The sequence below is a fragment of the Mauremys mutica genome, chromosome 7 (genome assembly GCF_020497125.1).
Source record: "Mauremys mutica isolate MM-2020 ecotype Southern chromosome 7, ASM2049712v1, whole genome shotgun sequence".
In the NCBI taxonomy this organism is placed as follows: Eukaryota; Metazoa; Chordata; order Testudines; family Geoemydidae; genus Mauremys; species Mauremys mutica.
This window is the reverse complement of record NC_059078.1, coordinates 52,710,793-52,730,548: the sequence shown is the minus strand read 5'-3', so window position 1 is coordinate 52,730,548 and position 19,756 is coordinate 52,710,793. Positions and strand designations below refer to the sequence as shown.

Sequence of the window (19,756 nt, the reverse complement as noted above, 5' to 3'; positions counted from 1 at the left end):
TCCAGTGGGCTGAGCTGTTCTCCCCAGCTCTGCCACTGCCCCTGGCAGGCCCCACTGGGGGTTATGGGCTCAAGGCCAGCAGGGGACCCTAGCGTGAGTAAAGACAAGCGGCAGAGCACGAGTGGAGTCGGGGTGGGGTCTTTAATGGACAATCACAGCCCAATTACAAAAATGGGGGGATGCCCAGGCGGGTTAGGGCAGCAGAGGGGCTCTCACCTTGCTAGCCCATTGCCTGGCAGCATTTGGCTTACATGCAGCAGGCCATAGCATGTCTGGACACTGGGGGCACAGCTCAGAGGCTGCCCCCCCCCCCCCCCGGCCCCAGAAAACCAACAGACTGGCCTGGTTTGGCATCGGCCTCAGATGGGGCTGGAAGGCACCTGGCACATGCCCTTGGCATTGGCTGGGCAGCACATGGCTGGACTTTGGCTCTCTGGCCCCAGTGGGGCCCAGCCTTGCTTGGATGGGTGGCACTGTGGGGCCAGGCTGTCCCGATTGGGGACATGGCTTCTCATGTGGGGCAGAGAGCTGCATGCTGATTGGTTGGGGTGGAGGGGAGGCGTGGCTGCCAGTGACATCTCACTTGAGCGTGTGGTAGCGGGTGGGCACAAAGGGCATCCTGGTGACCAGGGCAGGGCAGCTCTTCTTCCGCACCTCCACTGCCAGTACCGTGCCCACCCGGCTCTGCTCGCCCTCCACATAGCCCATGGCCACGTTCTTCTTCAGGCAGGGAGAGGGGCAGCCGCTGGTCACTTCGCCTGGGCACAGCAAGCACAAGTGGTGGGTTAGCGTGGGCACAGCCGTGCCAGCCAGCCCCCCACCACTGCTAGGGCCCAGGTGGGCAGACCCCACACATGCAGCTGTTCCATCCTCCTTGACATGGGGCCCAGTTTGTGAGCTTTGCAGGTTGGAGCTTGTCACACAGGGAGATGGCCACGCCAAGCGTGCCAGTGTCAGGGTCCTGCCCCCTGGGCTGTGGCACAGCAACGGGAAGGGAGGCCAGTGCAAGTGGGCTAATGAAGGGGTAGCCAAGCCCAAGCACCCCCCCAAGGGCCACTCTTCTGCACACCCCACCTACCAATGGGCCTGCCCTCCGGGCTCAGGATGGGCATGTGTGGCCGGATGGGGGGGCCTGTGGAAATCAGCCCCACGCGCTTGCGCTTAACCTTCTCTTTGATCTGGGGCACAATGACCCGGGCACCAGGGAAATCCATGGCCACCCGGCGCCGCTTCCCTGCAGGCAGCAAGACAGGCCAAGTTAGGGGGTGGGGCACCCCTCCCCCACATCAGCAGCGCTCCAAACCCTGACCCACCCACCATGCTCCAGTCCCCCACACACCAAGTGCCCCACAACCTGTCCCCCCCCCCCCCCCCAGCCACAAGGGCTCTCACTTGTCCCCATGTCTCCATTCCCCAAGGCAGCTGGCACCCCTGTACCAGCCTCCAGTCCCCATGCCAGGCTCACCCACCCCCCAAGGTGTGTGCAGTGCTCCTCACTGCTGTTGCTAAGGTGCCCAGGCCCCACCAAGCCAGCCCTGCTCCTTGCCCCTTCCTACCCAGTGTCCACACCAGAGCTGCCTCCACAGGTGTGGTCGTCTCATCAATGTCGTTGCCATAGAGACAGAGTCCCGCCTCCAGGCGCAGGCTGTCCCTGGCCGCCAGCCCTGCCAACTGCACTTGTGGATCCCTGAGCAGCAGCTCCACCAGCTCCACCGCGCGCCCCACGGGCACCGAGATCTGAGCCAAGTAATGGCAGGCATGGTAAGTTCCAGCTTCCTGCACCCCACCAGGCAGTTCCTGAGCCAGCACTGTGCCACCCATGGGACACCTCGCTCCCTCCCTGCCCCCCAGGGCTGCTCCTGCTTTGGTACCTCCGCCCCCCCCCCTTCCCGGGCCCAGCAACATGGTACCTCCACGCCATCCTCTCCGGTGTAGCCGCAGCGCGTCACCCTACAGCCTGGCACCCCAAACACACCCATCACCGCACTACTCATGAAGGGCAGCTTGGCCAGGTCGTCCAACACGCCTGTCTGCAGCACCTGTACCGCTGAAGGACCTGGGCATAGAGAGTGTGGGAGGAGCTCAGCGTGAACCTCAGCATCCCCGGGAGGGGGGCAGGTGGAGCATGGACTGGGCAGTGCCCACCTGTGACATTGCACCCCATAATGCTTTATGGGAATATGCTTATAGATTCATAGATTGTAGGGCTGGAAGGGAGGTCATCAAGTCCAGTCCCCTGCCTTCATGGCAGGACCAAATACTGTCTAGACTATCCCTGATAGCCATTTATCTAACCTACTCTTAAATATCTCCAGAGATGGAGATTCCGCAACCTCCCTAGGCAGTTTATTCCAGTGTTTATGAATGTATATATGGCATAACTGGAATACGGTATGTTTTATGCTACATATGCCATGTAACATTTCTGTAAAGGTTATGATCTACTGAATATATTCATCCTATTTGTATGCATGTATCATTTTTGTATTTGAAGTTATGAATATTGGCTTTGTACTTGTTTAATCTTAACTAGCCTCAGTGAAGCAGTTGGTCAGCTTCCTGAGAAAAGACTATTCTCAGTAAGTGCCCAATCAAGAAACACTTAAACTAACAATGAACTTGGAGATGCCAATCCACAGCTGAGCTTTCCCAGGAATGTGGCTTGGCTGGTAAGGAACTCAGTCATGCACGGACATGAGAGGGGGGGGGGGGGGGGGTGGTGAGGTGAGGTGAGGTGAGGTGTGTCCACCCACAAGAGAAAGTCTATTTAAACCCCTGGGAGACCCCTCCATTTGGTCTTCAGCTGGCTCAAGAGATGGCCTCTCCATCGCAAAGGATACCTGAAAGAAACTGGGACAAGGGACAGTAACTGCAGGGGGTGTGAGTGATTGCTGGACCCAGACTAGAAGGAGGCTAGTCTATAAAAGAGGCGTATTGGAACATATCTGAGGGTGAGATTTTATCTGTATTCAGCTTCTTACTGTATTAGGTTTAGACTTGAGTGTTTTATTTTATTTTGCTTTAATTCATTTTGTTCTGTCTGCTATTACTTGGAACCACTTAAATCCTACTTTTTGTATTTAATACAATCACTTTTTACTTATTATTTAACCCACCGTATGTATTAACACCTGGGGGGTACAGCTGTGCATCTCTATCAGTGTTATAAAGGGAGGACAATTTATGAGTTTACCCCATATAAGCTTTATACAGGGTAAAACGGATTTATTTGGGGTTTGGATCCCATTGGAAGCTGGGCATCTGAGTGTTAGAGACAGGAACACTTCTTAAGCCGCTTTCAGTTAAGCCTGCAGCTGTTAGGAGACATGGTGTCTGGGTTTGCAGCCGGCTAGCATGTCTAGCTCAAACCAAGCAGGGCACTGAAGTCCCAAGCTGCCAGGGAAAAGAGACTTAGAAGTAGTCTCAGCACATCAGTTGGCAGTTCCCAAGGGGTTTTCTGTTATTCAACCCATCACACCACCCTGGCAGCGACAAAGGACTTGGGGTGGAGCCGGCAGGGGAAGTTTCAGTATGGCTGACTCACAACAAATGGAGTCCCCGCCGTGGGCCAGCGAGCGGAGAGCTTGGGGCATTTCCTGCCAGCACCCCACTACTAGAACATAAGAACGGCTGTACCGGGTCAGACCAAAGGTCCATCTAGCCCAGTATCTGTCTACTGACAATGGCCAATGCCAGGTGCCCCAGAGGGAGTGAACCTAACAGGCAATGATCAAGTGATCTCTCTCCTGCCATCCATCTCCATCCTCTGGCAAACAGAGGCCAGGGACACCATTCTTTACCCATCCTGGCTAATAGCCATTTATGGACTTAACCACCATGAATTTATCCAGTTTTCTTTTAAACACCGTTATAGTCCTAGCCTTCACAACCTCCTCAGGTAAGGAGTTCCACAAGTTGACTGTGCGCTGCGTGAAGAAGAACTTCCTTTTATTTGTTTTAAACCTGCTGCCTATTAATTTCATTTGGTGACCCCTAGTTCTTGTATTATGAGAATAAGTAAATAACTTTTCCTTATCCACTTTCTCAACATCACTCATGATTTTATATACCTCTATCATATCCCCCCTTAGTCTCCTCTTTTCCAAGCTGAAGAGTCCTAGCCTCTTTAATCTTTCCTCATATGGGACCCTTTCCAAACCCCTAATCATTTTAGTTGCCCTTTTCTGAACCTTTTCCAGTGCTAGAATATCTTTTTTGAGGTGAGGAGACCACATCTGTACACAGTATTCAAGATGTGGGCGTACCATGGATTTATATAAGGGCAATAATATATTCTCAGTCTTATTCTCTATCTCTTTTTTAATGATTCCTAACATCCTGTTTGCTTTTTTGACCGCCTCTGCACACTGTGTGGACATCTTCAGAGAACTATCCACGATGACTCCAAGATCTTTTTCCTGACTCGTTGTAGCTAAATTAGCCCCCATCATATTGTATGTATAGTTGGGGTTATTTTTTCCAATGTGCATTACTTTACATTTATCCACATTGAATTTCATTTGCCATTTTGATGCCCAATCACTTAGTTTTGTGAGATCTTTTTGAAGTTCTTCACAATCTACTTTGGTCTTAACTATCTTGAGCAGTTTAGTATCATCTGCAAACTTTGCCACCTCACTGGTTACCCCTTTCTCCAGATCATTTATGAATAAATTGAATAGGATTGGTCCTAGGACTGATCCTTGGGGAACACCATTAGTTACCCCTCTCCATTCTGAGAATTTACCATTAATGCCTACCCTTTGGTTCCGTGTCTTTTAACCAGTTCTCAGTCCATGAAAGGACCTTCCCTTTTATCCCATGACAGCTTAATTTATGTAAGAGCCTTTGGTGAGGGACCTTGTCAAAGGCTTTCTGGAAATCTAAGTACACTATGTCCACTGGATCCCCCTTGTCCATATGTTTGTTGACCCCTTCAAAGAACTCTAATAGATTAGTAAGACATGATTTCCCTTTACAGAAACCATGTTGACTGTTGCTCAACAGTTTATGTTTTTCTATGTGTCTGACAATTTTATTCTTAACTATTGTTTCAACTAATTTGCCCGGTACCAACGTTAGACTTACCGGTCTGTAATTGCCAGGATCACCTCTAGAGCCCTTTTTAAATATTGGCGTTACATTAGCTAACTTCCAGTCATTGGGTACCGAAGCCGATTTAAAGGACAGGTTATAAACCTTAGTTAATAGTTCCGCAACTTCACATTTGAGTTCTTTCAGAACTCTTGGGTGAATGCCATCGGGTCCTGGTGACTTGTTAATGTTGAGTTTATCAATTAATTCCAAAACATCCTCTAGTGACACTTTTGTAGGTGACAAATCTGAGGAACTGTCACAGATTAAAGCCAGCTCAGGTTTGGGAATCTCCCTAACATCTTCAGCCGTGAAGACTGAAGCAAAGAATCCATTTAGTTTCTCCGCAATGACTTTATCGTCTTTAAGCGCTCCTTTTGTATTTCGATCGTCAAGGGGCCCCACTGGTTGTTTAGCAGGCTTCCTGCTTCTGATGTACTTAAAGAAAATTTTGTTATTACCTTTGGAGTTTTTGGTTAGCCGTTCTTCAAACTCCTCTTTGGCTTTTCTTATTATGCTCTTGCACTTAATTTGGCAGTGTTTATGCTCCTTTCTATTTGCCTCACTATTTGACTTCCACTTTTTAAAGGAAGTCTTTTTATCTCTCACCGCTTCTTTTACATGATTGTTAAGCCACAGTGGCTCTTTTTTAGTTCTTTTACTGTGTTTCTTAATTTGGGGTATACATTGAACTTGGGCCTCTATTATGGTGTCTTTAAAAAGTGCCCATGCTGTTTGCAGGGATTTCACTGTACCTTTTAACTTTTGTTTAACTAACCCCCTCATTTTTGTATAATTCCCCCTTTTGAAATTAAATGCCACAGTGTTGGGCTGTTGAGATGTTCTTCCCACCACAGGGATGTTAAATGTTATTATATTATGGTCACTATTTGCAAGCGGTCCTGCTATAGTTACCTCTTGAACCAGCTCCTGCGCTCCACTCAGGATTAAATCTAGAGTTGCCTCTCCCCTTGTGGGTTCCCGTACCAGCTGCTCCATGAAGCAGTCATTTAAAGTATCGAGAAATTTTATCTCTACATTTCATCCTGAAGTGAAATGTTCCCAGTCAATATGGGGATAATTGAAATCCCCCACTATTATTGGGTTCTTAATTTTGATAGCCTCGCTAATTTCCCTTAGCATTTCATCATCACTATTACTGTCCTGCTCAGATGGTTGATGATAGATCCCTAATGTTATATTTTTATTAGAGCATGAAATTTCTATCCATAGAGATTCTATGGACAATGTGGATTCGCTTAAGATTTTTACTTCATTTGAATCTACATTTTCTTTCACATATAGTGCCACTCCTCCCCCTGCACGACCTGTTCTGTCCTTCCGATATATTTTTTACCTCGGAATGATTGTGTCCTGTTGATTGCTCTCAGTCCACCAGGTTTCTGTGATGCCTATTATATCAATATCCTCCTTTATCACAAGGCACTCTAGTTCACCCATCTTATTATTTAGACTTCTAGCATTTGTGTACAAGCACTTTAAAAACTTGTCCCTGTTTATTTGTCTGCCCTTTTCTGATGTGCCAGATTCTTTTTTATGTGACTGTTTATCATCTAATCTGGCCCTTACATTATCCTCTTCCATCCTCTACTCCTGACTATAACCTGGAGATTCTCTATCATCAGACTCTCCCCTAAGAGAAGTCTGTGTCCGATCCACATGCTCCTCTGCAGCAGTCAGCTTTCTCCCATCTCCTAGTTTAAAAACTGCTTTACAACCTTTTGCTCTCTCAACACTGCCCCACACAGCCAATCTGCCTGGGCCTGCCATGCACTGGGCCACAGGGCTGCCCAACCCCCATCAGGCAGGTTTCATTCCAAGTTTCATCAGCCCTGCAAGAGATTGAGCAAGTCAGCATTTCTGACCCACCCCCACCTCTCGGACAGCTCTGCCCAGGAATGATGGGCCTTGACCCTCGCCTGGCAACCCCCAATACCAGGGCAGTGCTGCCTGTGTTTACCAACTCCCCCCTGCAGTGGGGGGAGGGGGCAGGGAGCACAGCAGGGCTGAGGGGTCTGTGCCATCAGCTTCTCTCTACAGGATGTCCTGCCCTGTTCCCGTGCACTTGGGGAGTCCCACCTTGGCTTGGCTCGGGGGGTGGCAGGAACTCCGAACCAGGGTGACCCCAATGAGGAAGGGGCTGTCAGTGCAGGGCCCTGGTGCAGGGACATGCTGGCCGCCCCAGGGTGTGTGGCTCATTACCTTGCAGAGCCAGCAGCGCGTTCTCAGAGACCTCCAGGTGCACATCGCCGCCCGCAGCTCGCAGCTCCTCTGCTCGGCCCTGGAATGGAGACAAGCGCAGGTGGGAACGGGGCCAGCAGAGCAGGGACAGAGCCCAGCTCCTGAGGGCCAGGTCAGCAGCTGGACCCTGGACCTGCCTCCAGCCCTGCACAGGGGATGGATTCTTCCGCCTCTGCCCCCTGGCAGCCAGCGCTGCAGCCCTGTGGGGAGGGGCACCAACAGGGCAGCACCAGTACAGCGGGGAGAGAGCAGGTGCCCAGCAATGATCCCATTCTTGGGGTCACTGCAGGGTCCAGGCACGGGGGGCCCAGCTGCACACGTACCTGCATCAGGGCCCAGTCCTTCTCCCTACAGCCTGCGTTGGACACCACATAGAGGTGCTGCTCCGACGTGCTGGTCACGATCAGGTCGTCGAGGATGCCTCCCTCCTCGTTAGTGAAGAGAGACAGGGTGCCCTGCAAGCAGGGCCATGCTGAGCCTGGGCAGCCACAGGCCACAAAGCAGACCTGCACCTGCCTGCCCACCCCCACATCGGAAACTCCAGGCAAGGCCACGGATTACCAGCATGCCATGCAGCGTCTCCTAATGGCCCTTCAGTGAAAGACTCCTGCAAGCCCAGGCCTGGGCTCCCCCATCTGCCAGTGCCCCTCACTCCCGACCGCAGCCCCCTGCTAGCCCAGCCCTGGGTCTCTCTCTCACTGACAGAGGATGGGGTTGGTTTCGTGGTGGATTTGTGCTATGGGATCCCCCAGCTCTCTGACCCCATGGCCTGAGCAGGACGGGTGGGCAGCTGAGGTGGGCACGTCTCCTGTGATGAATAGGGCAATTTTCTGAACTTGGTATGAACCATCTGACTTGGGACCTATCCACATGGCGTCACTACCCCAGAGGGGAGAAGTGATTTGCTCCCTGGGACACAGAAGGTGTTGGAGTCACAGAGCCACCAGGGCTGGCTGGGCCCAGATCAACACATTGGCTCCTAGGTGAGTGCCTCCCCCCACTCAGGAGGGAGCTGAGCGCCCCACTGGGCACATGGCAGGAGCTGCCAGCCTGCTGCTGCTGCACACAGAGCAGGGGCAGAAGAGGTCTAGAGCCAGGGCTCCCCCCAACGGTGGCTCTGCCCATGCCCGGGCTGCCCTAGGACCCACTGCTGTTGTCACCAGGGCACTATAAAGACTCCTGGCCATGCATGGGGGAGGGCATCTCACACCCACCGTACCTGGTCCGGCTTCAGCTCCGCGATGTCCCCAACCACCAGGCTCTCCATGAACTTCACTCGGTCCTGGCCAAACACCTTGGTCTGGGGAGGAGACATTGCTGAGGGTCTATCTCCGCTGGCTGGCCAGGCAGCTGGCTCAGGCTGCAGGGCAGTTTCATTGCCATACAGACGTTCTGGCTCCAGCTGCAGCCCAGCTCTGGGACCCTCCCACCTCGCAGGATCCTAGATCCTGGCTCCAGCCTAAACCTGGACTTCTACACCGCAATTTAGCAGTCCCTCGTGCCAGTCCCGTGACCCATGTCAAATGGCAGGGACCAGTTGCAGGCATCTGCAGCATGGGCACAGCTTGAGACCAGCTTGCCAGCCCTGCCATCAAGACATGCCCAGCCCCCATCACAGAGAGCCGTCCTTCCCCGCCCACCCTGTAGCAGAGAGCCCTGTGCCACCCATCGCAGAGAGCCCCACGCTGGCCCTGCCCACAACCCCATCGCAGGGAGCCCCGCGCTGGCTCAGCTCCCCCACCCCCATCGCAGAGAGCCCTGCGCCAGCCCAGCCCCCTCCACTCCCATCACAGGAAGCCCTGTGTCAGCCCTTCCCCATCCATCCCCATAGCAGGGAGTCCCACGCTGGCCCTGCCCCCTCCACCCCCATCACAGAGAGCGCAGCGGTGGCCCTGCCCTCTCCACCCTCATCACAGAGAGCCCAGCGGCAGCCCAGCCCCCTGCATTGCAGAGTCCACCTCCTGGCCCCACCGCATAGCAGAGAGCCCAGGGCTGGCCCTGGCCCTCCCCCTCCCCCGTCAGAGAGAGCCCTGGCACTGCCCCTCCCCATATTGCAGAAAGCTCCATGCCATCCCTGGCCCCCATCCCCCAGCGTCACAGAGAGCTCTGCACCAGTCCAGCGCCCCCCCCCCCCAAGCCATTGCAGAGAGCCCTGCGCCGGTCCAGCCCACAGCCCACCTATTGCAGAGAGCCCTGTGCCGGTCCAGCCCACCCGCCATTGCACAGAGTCCTGCCCTGTCCCCTGGTGGCAGGGTTGGGTACTTGTGTATTAAGATATTTTTAAGGTGCCCGAAGCAAGCAGAGGGGCGAGTGAGCTAGGATTCCTGGGTTCCATTCTCTGCTCTGCCCTAACTCACTGTGCAGCCTGGCTGAGTCCCTGCCTGTTTCAGGAGGGCCACAGCTCCAGTCACTCCCCTGGGGTCTGACTCTGGGCAGTGCTGGCTGGCCCTCAGTTTCCTCATCTCGGGGTGTCTTAGAGCTAGGCCACAAGGTGAGCGGGTGGGCAGTAAACGGGACATACAGCTTCCTGGCCTGCGTGCGGCCAGGCTGTGAGCATAGGGGACCCTTGGCTGGCAGTGGCTGGGGTGCGCGATGCTACCTGCAGCATGTGGGAGACATCAAAGAGGGAGCAGTGCTGGCGCGTGTGCAGGTGGGACTCCAGGTGGCTCAGCGCGTACTGCACGGGCATGCTCCAGCCAGCGAAGTTCACCATCCTGCCACCCTGCTGCCGGTGGAAGGCATGGAGGGGCGTCTGCTTCAGGCTGTCCTGCAGGGTGAGAGGGGGCCAGATCAGGCCAGCCCTGCCACTAGAACCCCCCACCAAGAGGGGCTGGGCTCAGCGCCTGGCACAGGGGCTGGGCTCGGCGCCTGGCACAGAGCCATGTGTCCAAGGCACAGAGCCATGTGTCCAAGGCACAGCATGGCTTCCTGCCAGGAAAGGGTGATGGGCACTGCCCCAAGGCAATGTTCCTGTCACGGGGCAGATTACCATCTGAGGGCCGCGCTGGCAGTCAGAGCTTGGGCACCCTCCCGTGAGACAGAGCTGAACCTGCAGCTGACCCCAAGCAGCGCCCCTGTGGGCAGGACGGGGAGAGGATGGCTCAGATCAGCTGGTACTCCAGCCACACTTGCGCAGCGGCAGCCCCTCCCTGAGTAGCTCTGGGACTAGCTCGCAGGGTCTCCCCGCACTGCCCCCAGGCTAGGTCCGCGTCCAGGGCTGCAGGCTCTCTCCTCCCACCCACCCTGCTACGCCTCCCTGCCCAACGCCAGTCTCAGTGCACAGGGCTGTGCCCCAGACCCAGGGACACCTGCTGGCACCACTGCCCCAGAGTAACCCCAGTGCCAGGTATGTCTTGGGCCCAGGGATGTAGGCTCCTGGGGAGACCGCCTTGGACTTGCTGGCGAACCCCCAGGCTTTCCCCTTTAGTCTCTGAGGGCATGGCTACAGCCCCCTGGGGGCTGGGCAGCGTGAGCCCCTCCCCCTGGACCTGCTCTAGATGGGGGAGGCCTGGGGGATACTCTGCCCCCAGCTCTGGGCTCCCATTCCAGAAGTTTTAACAGCGTGTGTCTGTGCCAGCTGAGGCCTTGGGCTGCAGCGCTGGCTTGGACACTCATCTTGAGGTATAGGAGAGGGCTCCCCCAGGCACCCCAGAAGGGAGAGGAGACCCCAGGCTGGCTGCCAGGGCCCCAGCTCGGAACCAGGCTGCAGGTCTGAGCCCATGTGGCTGTTCCAAGAAGCTCAAGAAAGGGCACCTGCCCCAGTACCAGAGCCAGAGATCTGGACTAACAGGAATGTTCAGCCACCAGGTTTCTGTCTCCTCCCACCTCTCCCTGTAGTGCTGCCTCCCACACTGTAGGAGTCCCAGGACCCCCAGGATTGGGCCATGTTCCCCAGGCTGGCACAGAACAGGGGGCAGGGGACACAGCGCCCCCTGCCACCTCCACTGCAGCCATGCCCAGCAAGAGAGAGATGGCTTTGAGGGGGAACTGAGGGGCCCCCTTGGTGCCAGTCTGGCAGCACAGTGCCGCAGCAGCATCCCCTTCCCCACATGCCAAGAGCTGCCAACGCTCGGCACAAGACTGGACTTCCCCTTACAGCTATGTTGGCTCCCCAGGGCATGATGGACATGGCCCTTGCAACCCACCGAGACAAAGCCAGAGCCCTAGGCTGGGGTCCATGGTGCCTCCCTGCTGGATGGAAGGAAGGGGGGCATCCTTGCTCAGGGAGGGATGGGGACAACGAGGGCTGTATTTACTGATGGGGGAGCATTCGGGGTGCCCAGGCAGACAGCCCAGGGTTGTGTGTGCACAGATCAAGGGGAGCTCCTGCCCTTTGCCCAGCACATGCCCTTCATTATCTGTAATTGACATGTCCAAGGTCACTATGGGGGAGGCATCCTGCTGTCCCTGCCTCTCACTTCGCTCCCCCCTCTGCCAGGTCTCTCTGGCTCCTGCTCTTTGCCAATCTCCCACCCATACCCTGCCTGCAGAGAGATCAGTAGGGAGAGTCCACATTCATCATTAGGTTCAGAGTTGGCACCAGCATAGGCTCACCCCAATCCCCGGGGCAGCCACCACCACAGCAGGGGCAAAAGGAGAGGTGCAGGGGGCAGCTGGAGGGGCAAAAGGAGAGCAGTTGGGAGGTGTAGGGATGGGGCATTCAGGGGTATGGGGAGCACACCAATCAGGGGGTCAGGGAGTACAAAGAACAGTCCGGAGACATATGGGAGGCAGGGAGGTGGACACAGGGGGCATAGTCCTGAAGGCTAATGGGGCAGTAGGGGGACAAAGGAGGGCACATGTAGGAGGGGGCAGTTGGGGGGCCCATGTAGGGGGACAGGTTGGGGGCACATGTAGGGGGGGGCAGTTGGGGGGGCATGTAGGGGGACAGGCAGGGGGGTTCTCTACAGCAGCCCAGGCTACAAATTAAATTTGTTTTTACCCCAAAGCCAGGATGTGTGTGGGGGGGGAGTGCAAAGTCAGGGGCCTGCAGGAGGTGCTCACGGGCACTTGGGGAGGTTGTGTATTGGGGGGTGCTAGTGGGCAGTGGGAGGTCAGGGATGGGATTTGGGGGGCCATTGGGGATCAGGGATGAGCAGGGGGAGTTCAGGGGCAATTAGGGGATTGGAGTTTGGGGGTGTTTGGTATCAGAGGAAGGGAGTAGGGGCTGGAATCGGGGAAAACGGGTCAGGGAGTACCAGGGCAGTTGGGAGCTGTGGAGGGTAAGTCAAGGGGTGTCGGGTATCAGCGGCGGGGGGGGGGGGGTCAGAGTTGGGAGTGGGGTGGCGGGCTCCGGGCAGAAGTTGGGGGCTGTGGAGGGGCATTCGGGGAGAATGCCCTGGGGGAAGGATTCAGGGGTGTCCGAGGGCAGGGAATCATGGGGCAGGAATTGGGGAGTATCAGGGCAGCGGGGGGTCAGAAGTTGGAGGGGTGTCGGGGGCAGAAGAGTTAGGAGTGGAGGGCGTGGGAGGAGGGTCAGGGCGGAAGTGAGGGTCCTGGGTTATAAGTTGGGGGCCAGGGAGGGGTAGTCGGGGGGTGTCGGGTATCTGGGGGCGGAAGTTGGGGGCCGTGGAGGGGTATCGGGGCAGTGGGGACCGGAGCCCGGGACAGTCCCTGCGCAGGACACAGGCCGGACTGTGGGGGTCACACCCGGACGCCGGGGCCCCCCCGCCCCCGCCCCCGCTCACCGGCCCGGAGCTGCAGCAGCACCGCCGCCGCCCGCCGGGCCCGACACGCAGCGCAGCCCGGCCGCCCGCCCGCAGCATCCCGCAGCCTCTGAGCTCCGGCCCGCTCCCAGCACGCTAGGTTGGGAAGTGCGGCCGCCAGGGGACTAGAGGTTTAACGCCGAGGCGGAGAGGGAATTAACGCGGGGGAGCTGCTGGGGGAGGGGTTTAAAGCGGGGGAGGGGATTAACGCGGGGGAGCTGCTGGGGGAGGGGTTTAACGTGGGGGGGGGGAGCTGCGGGGGAAAGGGATTAGCAGAGGGGGAGGGGTTTAACGCGGGGGGGGAACTCGGGAGGGAATTAAAGCGAGGGAGCTGTGGGGGGGGGGGGAGTGGATTAAGGTGAGGGAGTGCTGTGGGGGGAGGAGTTTAACACAGGGGAGAGGAGCAACGGGGGCGGGGCGGGACCTGCCTCATGGGATCTCTGTGCCATCCGTGCTCCTCTGGAGGCGGGGTGCTTTGGGTGCTTTGCTCCTGTATCCTCCACCCCCAGCTGGGGCACCAGGGAGAGCCTGGCCTGCACGGGACCTGGGGGCTCCAGGGGTGGCAGCGAGGGTGTGTGGGACCTGGGCCCACCTCCTCCATTCTACCCCCAGCCCCAATCCCCAGCCAGACACACGTGAGTCTCTCTGAACTAGGTGCTCATATCCCAGCAGAGGCCCCTGGTGCTGCTCGTACAGGTGTCAGCCGCAGGGTGCCATTGGGCTGCTTGCTGGGATGTGCCCATTGCAGGGCCTGCCCCTGCTATACTCATGGCAGCATGGCTGCAGTGCCTGCCCAGCTCCCCAGGATTTTGGGCTGTGGAGCACAGCTCCAAGTGTGGGGTGCTCACAGCCTGGGGCTCCCAGTCCCTGCGGCAGCATTCCTGGGCTCGGGGTGGCCATATGTCCACCTGTGCACACACCTCATCTTTGGCTTGTCATGGAGCCCCAGGAGCGGCACTACACCCCATCCTTGGAGGGTCCCCTCAGTGTGCCAGAGCCCAGGGCAGGGCACCTCTGAGACTGAGCCCCAGCCTGCCTACTTCACCCAGTTGCTCTGCCCAGCGAGTCCTGCTTAGGCCTGGTCTACGTTGCAAAGCGAGGTGTGGGTGAATCTATGCTCTAGGTGTCTACGCTCACACCTTTCTCCCGCCGCCCAGGACAGCAACACTAACACCACCGCAAGTGAGCCATTACAGGACTTGTGACTGTGATGGAATAGGGACTGTCTGTGTGCTTAGTAGGCAGAGACAGGTATGCAGCTGTAACATGAGCCTGGCCTGGGGGAGGGGAGGTCTCACCTCTGGCTGGGGCTAGACAAAAGGGAAGTGGGGAGTGGAGTCAGTTGGTTTTTTTTGGAAGCTGGGTGGTGGGTTTCAGGGGATCCTAGGCTGGGATCCAAGCATCCTGAACCCCCCAGAAAGGCCAGATTGAGGGGTCCTGGCTCTGAACACAAGCTGGGCTGTATCCTGTGTTCCTGTTGTTCAATAAACCTTCTGTTTTACTGGCTGGCTGAGAGTCACCGTGAGTTCAGGAAGAGGGGTGCAGGGCCGGACTCCCCCACACTCTGTGACAGTGACCCTAGGAGTTCTCCTGCACCCATCCCACAGTGCCCCTGTCCCCATGACAGCACCAGCCCTGGTTCTGACCTCCACTGCCCAGGGGGCACAGAGACCGGAAGCCCTTCTCCCACCTTTTAACCTCCTGCATGGTTCTGAAATGCCTTTTTCTGATTGCTCACCCTAGTGAGCACAGCTGACAGCTCGCCTTTGTTGTGTGTACCTGCCCAACCACCCAGGCCAGCTCCACGCACCCAGAACTGCTTAGATGCGCTCCTGCCTGGAGCTACTGGAGTTCCTGGGCCGTGGGGAGAAGATGCTGTGCAGGCCCAGCTATGGCCCATCACGGTGCACATTGCACAGGGGCCGCAGGAGAAGGGGCATGCAGTGCCATGCAATGTATGGCAATCAGACATTTGGTAGTGCCTCACAGACCTGCTGCTTATACGAGCTGCATGCCCACCCACAGACCACTGGGGACACCTTGGAGGAGACCCCAGCTATGAACAGCGAGACAGGAGAGGAGGAGGGAGACATGGCAGGGGGCCAAGCTCTGATTGAAACTGCAGAGTTTAGCCAGTCCTGCCAAGCCAACATGGATGAGGCTGCTGAGCACAGGAAAGGGAGCACAGGGAAGTATCTACATACATTTGTGATTAAATGGGATTTTAAAAAATGTTTTGTGTGAATAATGTGTGTGCCTCAATTTTTCCTATGTGTTGCACAAGTATCTAGGTGGTGGGACAAGGGTGTGTGATCTGTGATCAAGCAGAGGCCACTAAAGCAGTGGCTCTCAGTCAGGGGTACACAGAAGTCTTCCAAGCGGTACATCAACTCATCTAGATATTTGCCTAGTTTTACCACAGACTACATAAAAAACTAGTGAAATCAGTACAAGCTAAAATTTCATACCGACAAAATGAGAACGTCAGCAGTGTTCTAGTAATAGAGTGGCTGTGACATTTTTGTATTTTTATGTCTGATTTTGTAAGCAAATAGTTTCTAAGTGAGGTGAAACTTGGGGTACCCAAGAGAAATCAGACTCCTGAAGGGGGACAGCCAGGGCCGGTGCAACCATTTAGGCGACCTAGGCGGTCGCCTAGGGCACTGGCATTTGGGGGGCGCCATTTTCTTCGGCAGCGACCATGGTGGCCAGATCTTCAGCTGCCCTAGTCACCGCTGGCATTTAGGCAGAGGGCGCTGGGGCAGGGGAGGACAGGGAGAGCCGCCTGCAGCAAGTAAGGGGGGTGGCACGCAGGGGAACTCTCTGCCCCGCCTCCTCCCCGAGCATGCCGTGGCTGTTTCACTTCTCCCGCCTCCCAGGCTTGTGGCGCCTAAGCTGATTGGCACCGCAAGCCTGGGAGGTGGGAGAAGTGAAGCAGCCACGGTGTGCTCGGGGTGCTCGTGCGCGGAGCAGGGGTGAGCTGGGGCGGGGGGGGGTGTGTGCCTCAGGGTGGAGGGTGGAGGGCTGCCGCAAGGGGGGCGCCTCAGGGTGGAGGGGGGGAGCTGCTGCGGGGGGGGCGCCTCAGGGCAGAGGCGCGGGGGCGGGAGGGCGCAAGGTGGAAGTTTCGCCTAGGGCGCAAAACATCCTTGCACCGGCCCTGGGGACAGCAGTCTGGAAAGGCTGAGAGCCACTGGACTAGTGGGGAGGTGTGACTGCTGACTGGCTGCCTGGGCACAGACAATAGCTGACACTCTTGCAACTGATGGGCAGGGTCCATCCGCTGGAGGTGAGAACAAAGCAAGAGGTGGAGGCCAGGAGACCGGTTTTCTTGGGAAAAAGACAAAGGCTGATGAGGGGGCACTAGGTGTGACTGAGGGGAGGCTGCTGGAAGCCAGTCAGTCTCCTGGTTTGGGACTGGGTGGGGGGATTCCCCAAGATGGATTTTGCTGTAACTTCCTGCTTTTGGTGCTAAAAAGCTCTGTTCTACACTGTGTTCCACACATCTAATAAATGTTCTGTTTTACACATGCTGCGAGTCACGGCTAACTGCGGAGTAGGATGCAGGGCCCTTCTGGGGGTGTGTGAGGCTTCCCCAGGTGGCCCATCCAGGGGAACTCACTGCAAGGAGTTCATGATGAGAACAGGGGGCTGCATGCTCTGAGGTCAGACCCAGGAGGCACTGAAGGTGAGCAGGCTGCCCTGGTGAGAGTGGCCCTGAGAGAAGACGTGCCCCAGAGTCCTGCCTGGCTTCATTCAGAGCAGTTCCAGAGCCCCCAGCCTGGGACCCCATGACATTATTCCATCTTTTTCTCCTGTTTTTTTTTGCTTTCCTTGAACCTCCCCCACTCACCATCCCCTACTGGCCTTTGTTCCCCATTGAAAACCGGCGCGCAGTCCATTCATGGATTAAGGCAGGTGTCACCTTTGCATGGCTCCACTGGGCCAATGGGAGAGAGGGACAGTCAGGGAACACACTCTAACCAGGTGTCCTGGCCGTCCGGTCACACAGGCCACAGCAGACCAGTGTCCGGGGTTTGGGCAGAGGTAGAATGAACAGGAAGAATCGGCATTGGCTTCTCATGTCTTTGGCTTGTTGGGCAGTGGGGCCGTCCAGAGTTCTCCGGTATCAGAAGGGGATCTCGCTTTTCTCCCCGTGAGAGACTTCAGGGAGTTCACCATTTTGTTACTAATAATGAACCCTGTTTTCCATACCTTCAGAGAATTTGAAGGGTTAACATCAGTGGGTCTGGTACGTATAGTTCTGTGAAAGCTCTGGTTGTAACTCTTTATAAAGTCAGGTAACCCGTGCCACTGAAAATGGCTACACAGCTGTACGAAGACAGCTTTAACTCCCAGCGCTGCACACCTGCAAGTGTAGCCAAACCCTCAGCTCGTGTGCCGCATTTGGTTGCATGCCGTAGGTTGCCTACCCCTGCCCAATACCAATCCCTGACAAAGTTGCCTTGATCTATTAAGCTGTTTTGGATTTATTAAGTTAGTAGTAATTTGTCTTATGAATTAAAATAGTAAATGATTGGATTTGTTTCAAAATCATGATGTTCTGCTACAAGTCTGCTTGTGAGAAAATTGTTTTACAGTCCCTGTGCTGTTTCCTCTAATTGCTTAGTAGATGGATGTATAGTTGTTCTTTGTATGAGTGAGGTATGCAAGGATGTGAGTAGATAAGAAGAGACACCAGCTGAGCAGATGGGCCTCATCACAAGAAGAAGGAAGTAAGAAAATAAGGGTATGTCTTCACCACCAAAGTTAAAGTGTTTAACATGGCTTTGTAGAGCTCTCCCAACGCCGTAAAAAACCCACTCCCATAAGGGGAATAGCTACCAGTACTGGGAGCGCGGCTTCTATTGCTGGTGCACTGTCTACACTGCCACTTTACAGTGCTGAAACTTGCATCGCTCAGGGGTGTGTTTTTTCACACTCCTGAGTGAGAAAGTTTCAGCGCTGTAATGTGGCAGTGTAGACAAGGTCTAGGTGTCTGTCCTGTCCTGATGGCCAAAAAGGTGCAAATTAATGACCCTGAAGTGCAAGGCATCTGCCCCAAACTAAGAACAAAGTATAAGATAAGGGAGCAGCTGTGTAAACACCTAGCACCCAGTTTGTGATTGAGAATCCAAATATCACCCATGAAAGATGACTATGAGAAGGGCAGATTTGCAATTAATGGATCCCAGTTGACACAGCAAAATCCATAGACTGACATGAAAGACAACTACTATAAAGGTGAGAGCCCAGGAAGCTTTGGGTCATTCTGCAACAACAATGGAGCATCAGATGTGTCTAATGGAGGCCCAGCTCCCCTTACTCGTGTTCAGTGTAGCTGGCCACTAGGCTGACTTGAGCAACAATAAGGACTGGGTAACTATAAACTGTCGGAGAAAAACTCAGTTCTCGCTTTTTCTTTGGGTGCAGCAAAATCAAATACTTTATTATTTCTCCAGTAATTACAATGGAGGGAGGGAGTGCCTTAGGACACAGGGTCGCCCCAGTCCCGGACAGGTCTCTCAACTGGTAAACAATTACAGCAAGCCTTTAAACCTTTGTTACAGACAATTACTAGCAATAATACAGACGGTAAAAAGCAACAAATACATTTTGTTTATACATAAGCCTTTCTGCTATCTTATTTGTCTCACTCCTAAAAGACGCCAGCCTGCATATTTGGTTATCAAGTTGCAAGGTCGTAATAACTTTTTACAGTTATTTCCCTCTGCCTCACACTATCCTTGCTTCTACAAGTCTCACGTCATTAGGGTTACAGCTAGCCTAACTCTTGCTAACTGACTGACATGCATTAAAATCCCCTTCAAATCCTTGTTAATTCTTTCCCTGCTTCCACAAAACACTAGCTCCAGACCCTCTGTGTGTGTGTGTGTGTTTGAATATATGCATATACTTGTTGATTTTAATATCTGTTGACATTTTAAATAAACGTGGCATATTGCCTTGTCCCCTGAAAAAGATTCTGTGAGTTTTTATAAGAATAACATTTTTGGTGCAGAATTGTGGAAGGGGGAACGTGGCCGTACACCACATTTATTGTAAAGTTGAAAGATTGATTATTTATGCAAAATGGATTGATTATTTTAAAATTGGTGTGCACAGCCTTGGTCGTAGAGAGCTGAGCAGTAGAAGGAGAACTTAAGAGTGTCTGTTTTGCCATCAGAACAAACTCTTGAGGAGTTTTAGGTGGTATTTTCTGTTTAAGACCCAACTCTGAAGGATATAGGAGTTTGGGCAAATAGTATTTATGGGTTAAAATAATCTGAGTAGCATTGCGTGATTTTATATCTCTGGGAAAAATGTTTAAGAAATGACAATCTAAAGATGCCCCTAAGAAAAGTCAGGAGAGTTACCTTTTGTTCAAGAAGTCACCCCTTTTAAACAAATTTTACAAAAGTTTGGGCATAGCCCATGGGCTGAACAGGTATTGACAGATGTACATACCATTTCGGATTTAGAAGATAGGCTGGCACAATATATATACTTCTGTACAAACCTTCCACCCCAACAAAAAGAGATTCGGCAGCAATTTGGTTACTATGGGAAGCCTGCAATGAGTCATTCACTCGCCTGGCAGCTTGCCGGGAGGAGAGTGTCTCTCTGCACAAGAAACTTTCCCAAGCAGAAAAAGAAGCAGAGAAGTGGAAGGTATTGGCAACAGGAATACAAAGCCA

At 54.6% G+C, this 19,756-nt stretch overlaps 1 protein-coding gene across 2 annotated transcripts; it reads right to left on the bottom strand.

The window, feature by feature from the left end:
* Window positions 1-122: 122 nt before the first annotated feature.
* AMT (aminomethyltransferase) lies at window positions 123-13,207 on the bottom strand. 2 transcript variants are annotated; one of them, XM_045023776.1, is made up of 9 exons: window positions 13,044-13,207; window positions 9,956-10,123; window positions 8,576-8,656; window positions 7,680-7,811; window positions 7,318-7,396; window positions 1,911-2,056; window positions 1,557-1,737; window positions 1,079-1,234; window positions 123-758 (listed from the first exon to the last, which is right to left on the bottom strand). In XM_045023776.1, exons 1-9 carry the CDS (start codon window positions 13,119-13,121, stop codon window positions 580-582), a joined length of 1,200 nt encoding a protein of 399 aa, XP_044879711.1. In that variant the 5' UTR covers window positions 13,122-13,207; the 3' UTR covers window positions 123-579. The 2 variants fall into 2 exon arrangements, with proteins under 2 accessions (XP_044879711.1, XP_044879712.1); XM_045023777.1 differs by lacking the exon at window positions 9,956-10,123 and having other exon boundaries at window positions 13,044-13,206.
* Window positions 13,208-19,756: the final 6,549 nt, after the last annotated feature.

Coding starts and splice junctions, on each gene's coding strand:
- AMT (XM_045023776.1), bottom strand. CDS start 13,121: ATGCTGCGGGCGGGCGGCCGGGCTGCGCTGCGTGTCGGGCCCGGCGGG. Junction 7,812..8,575: donor CGGAGCTGAAGCCGGACCAG/GTACGGTGGGTG, acceptor CCCTGCTTGCAG/GGCACCCTGTCTCTCTTCAC. Junction 7,397..7,679: donor AGGACTGGGCCCTGATGCAG/GTACGTGTGCAG, acceptor TCTCCATTCCAG/GGCCGAGCAGAGGAGCTGCG.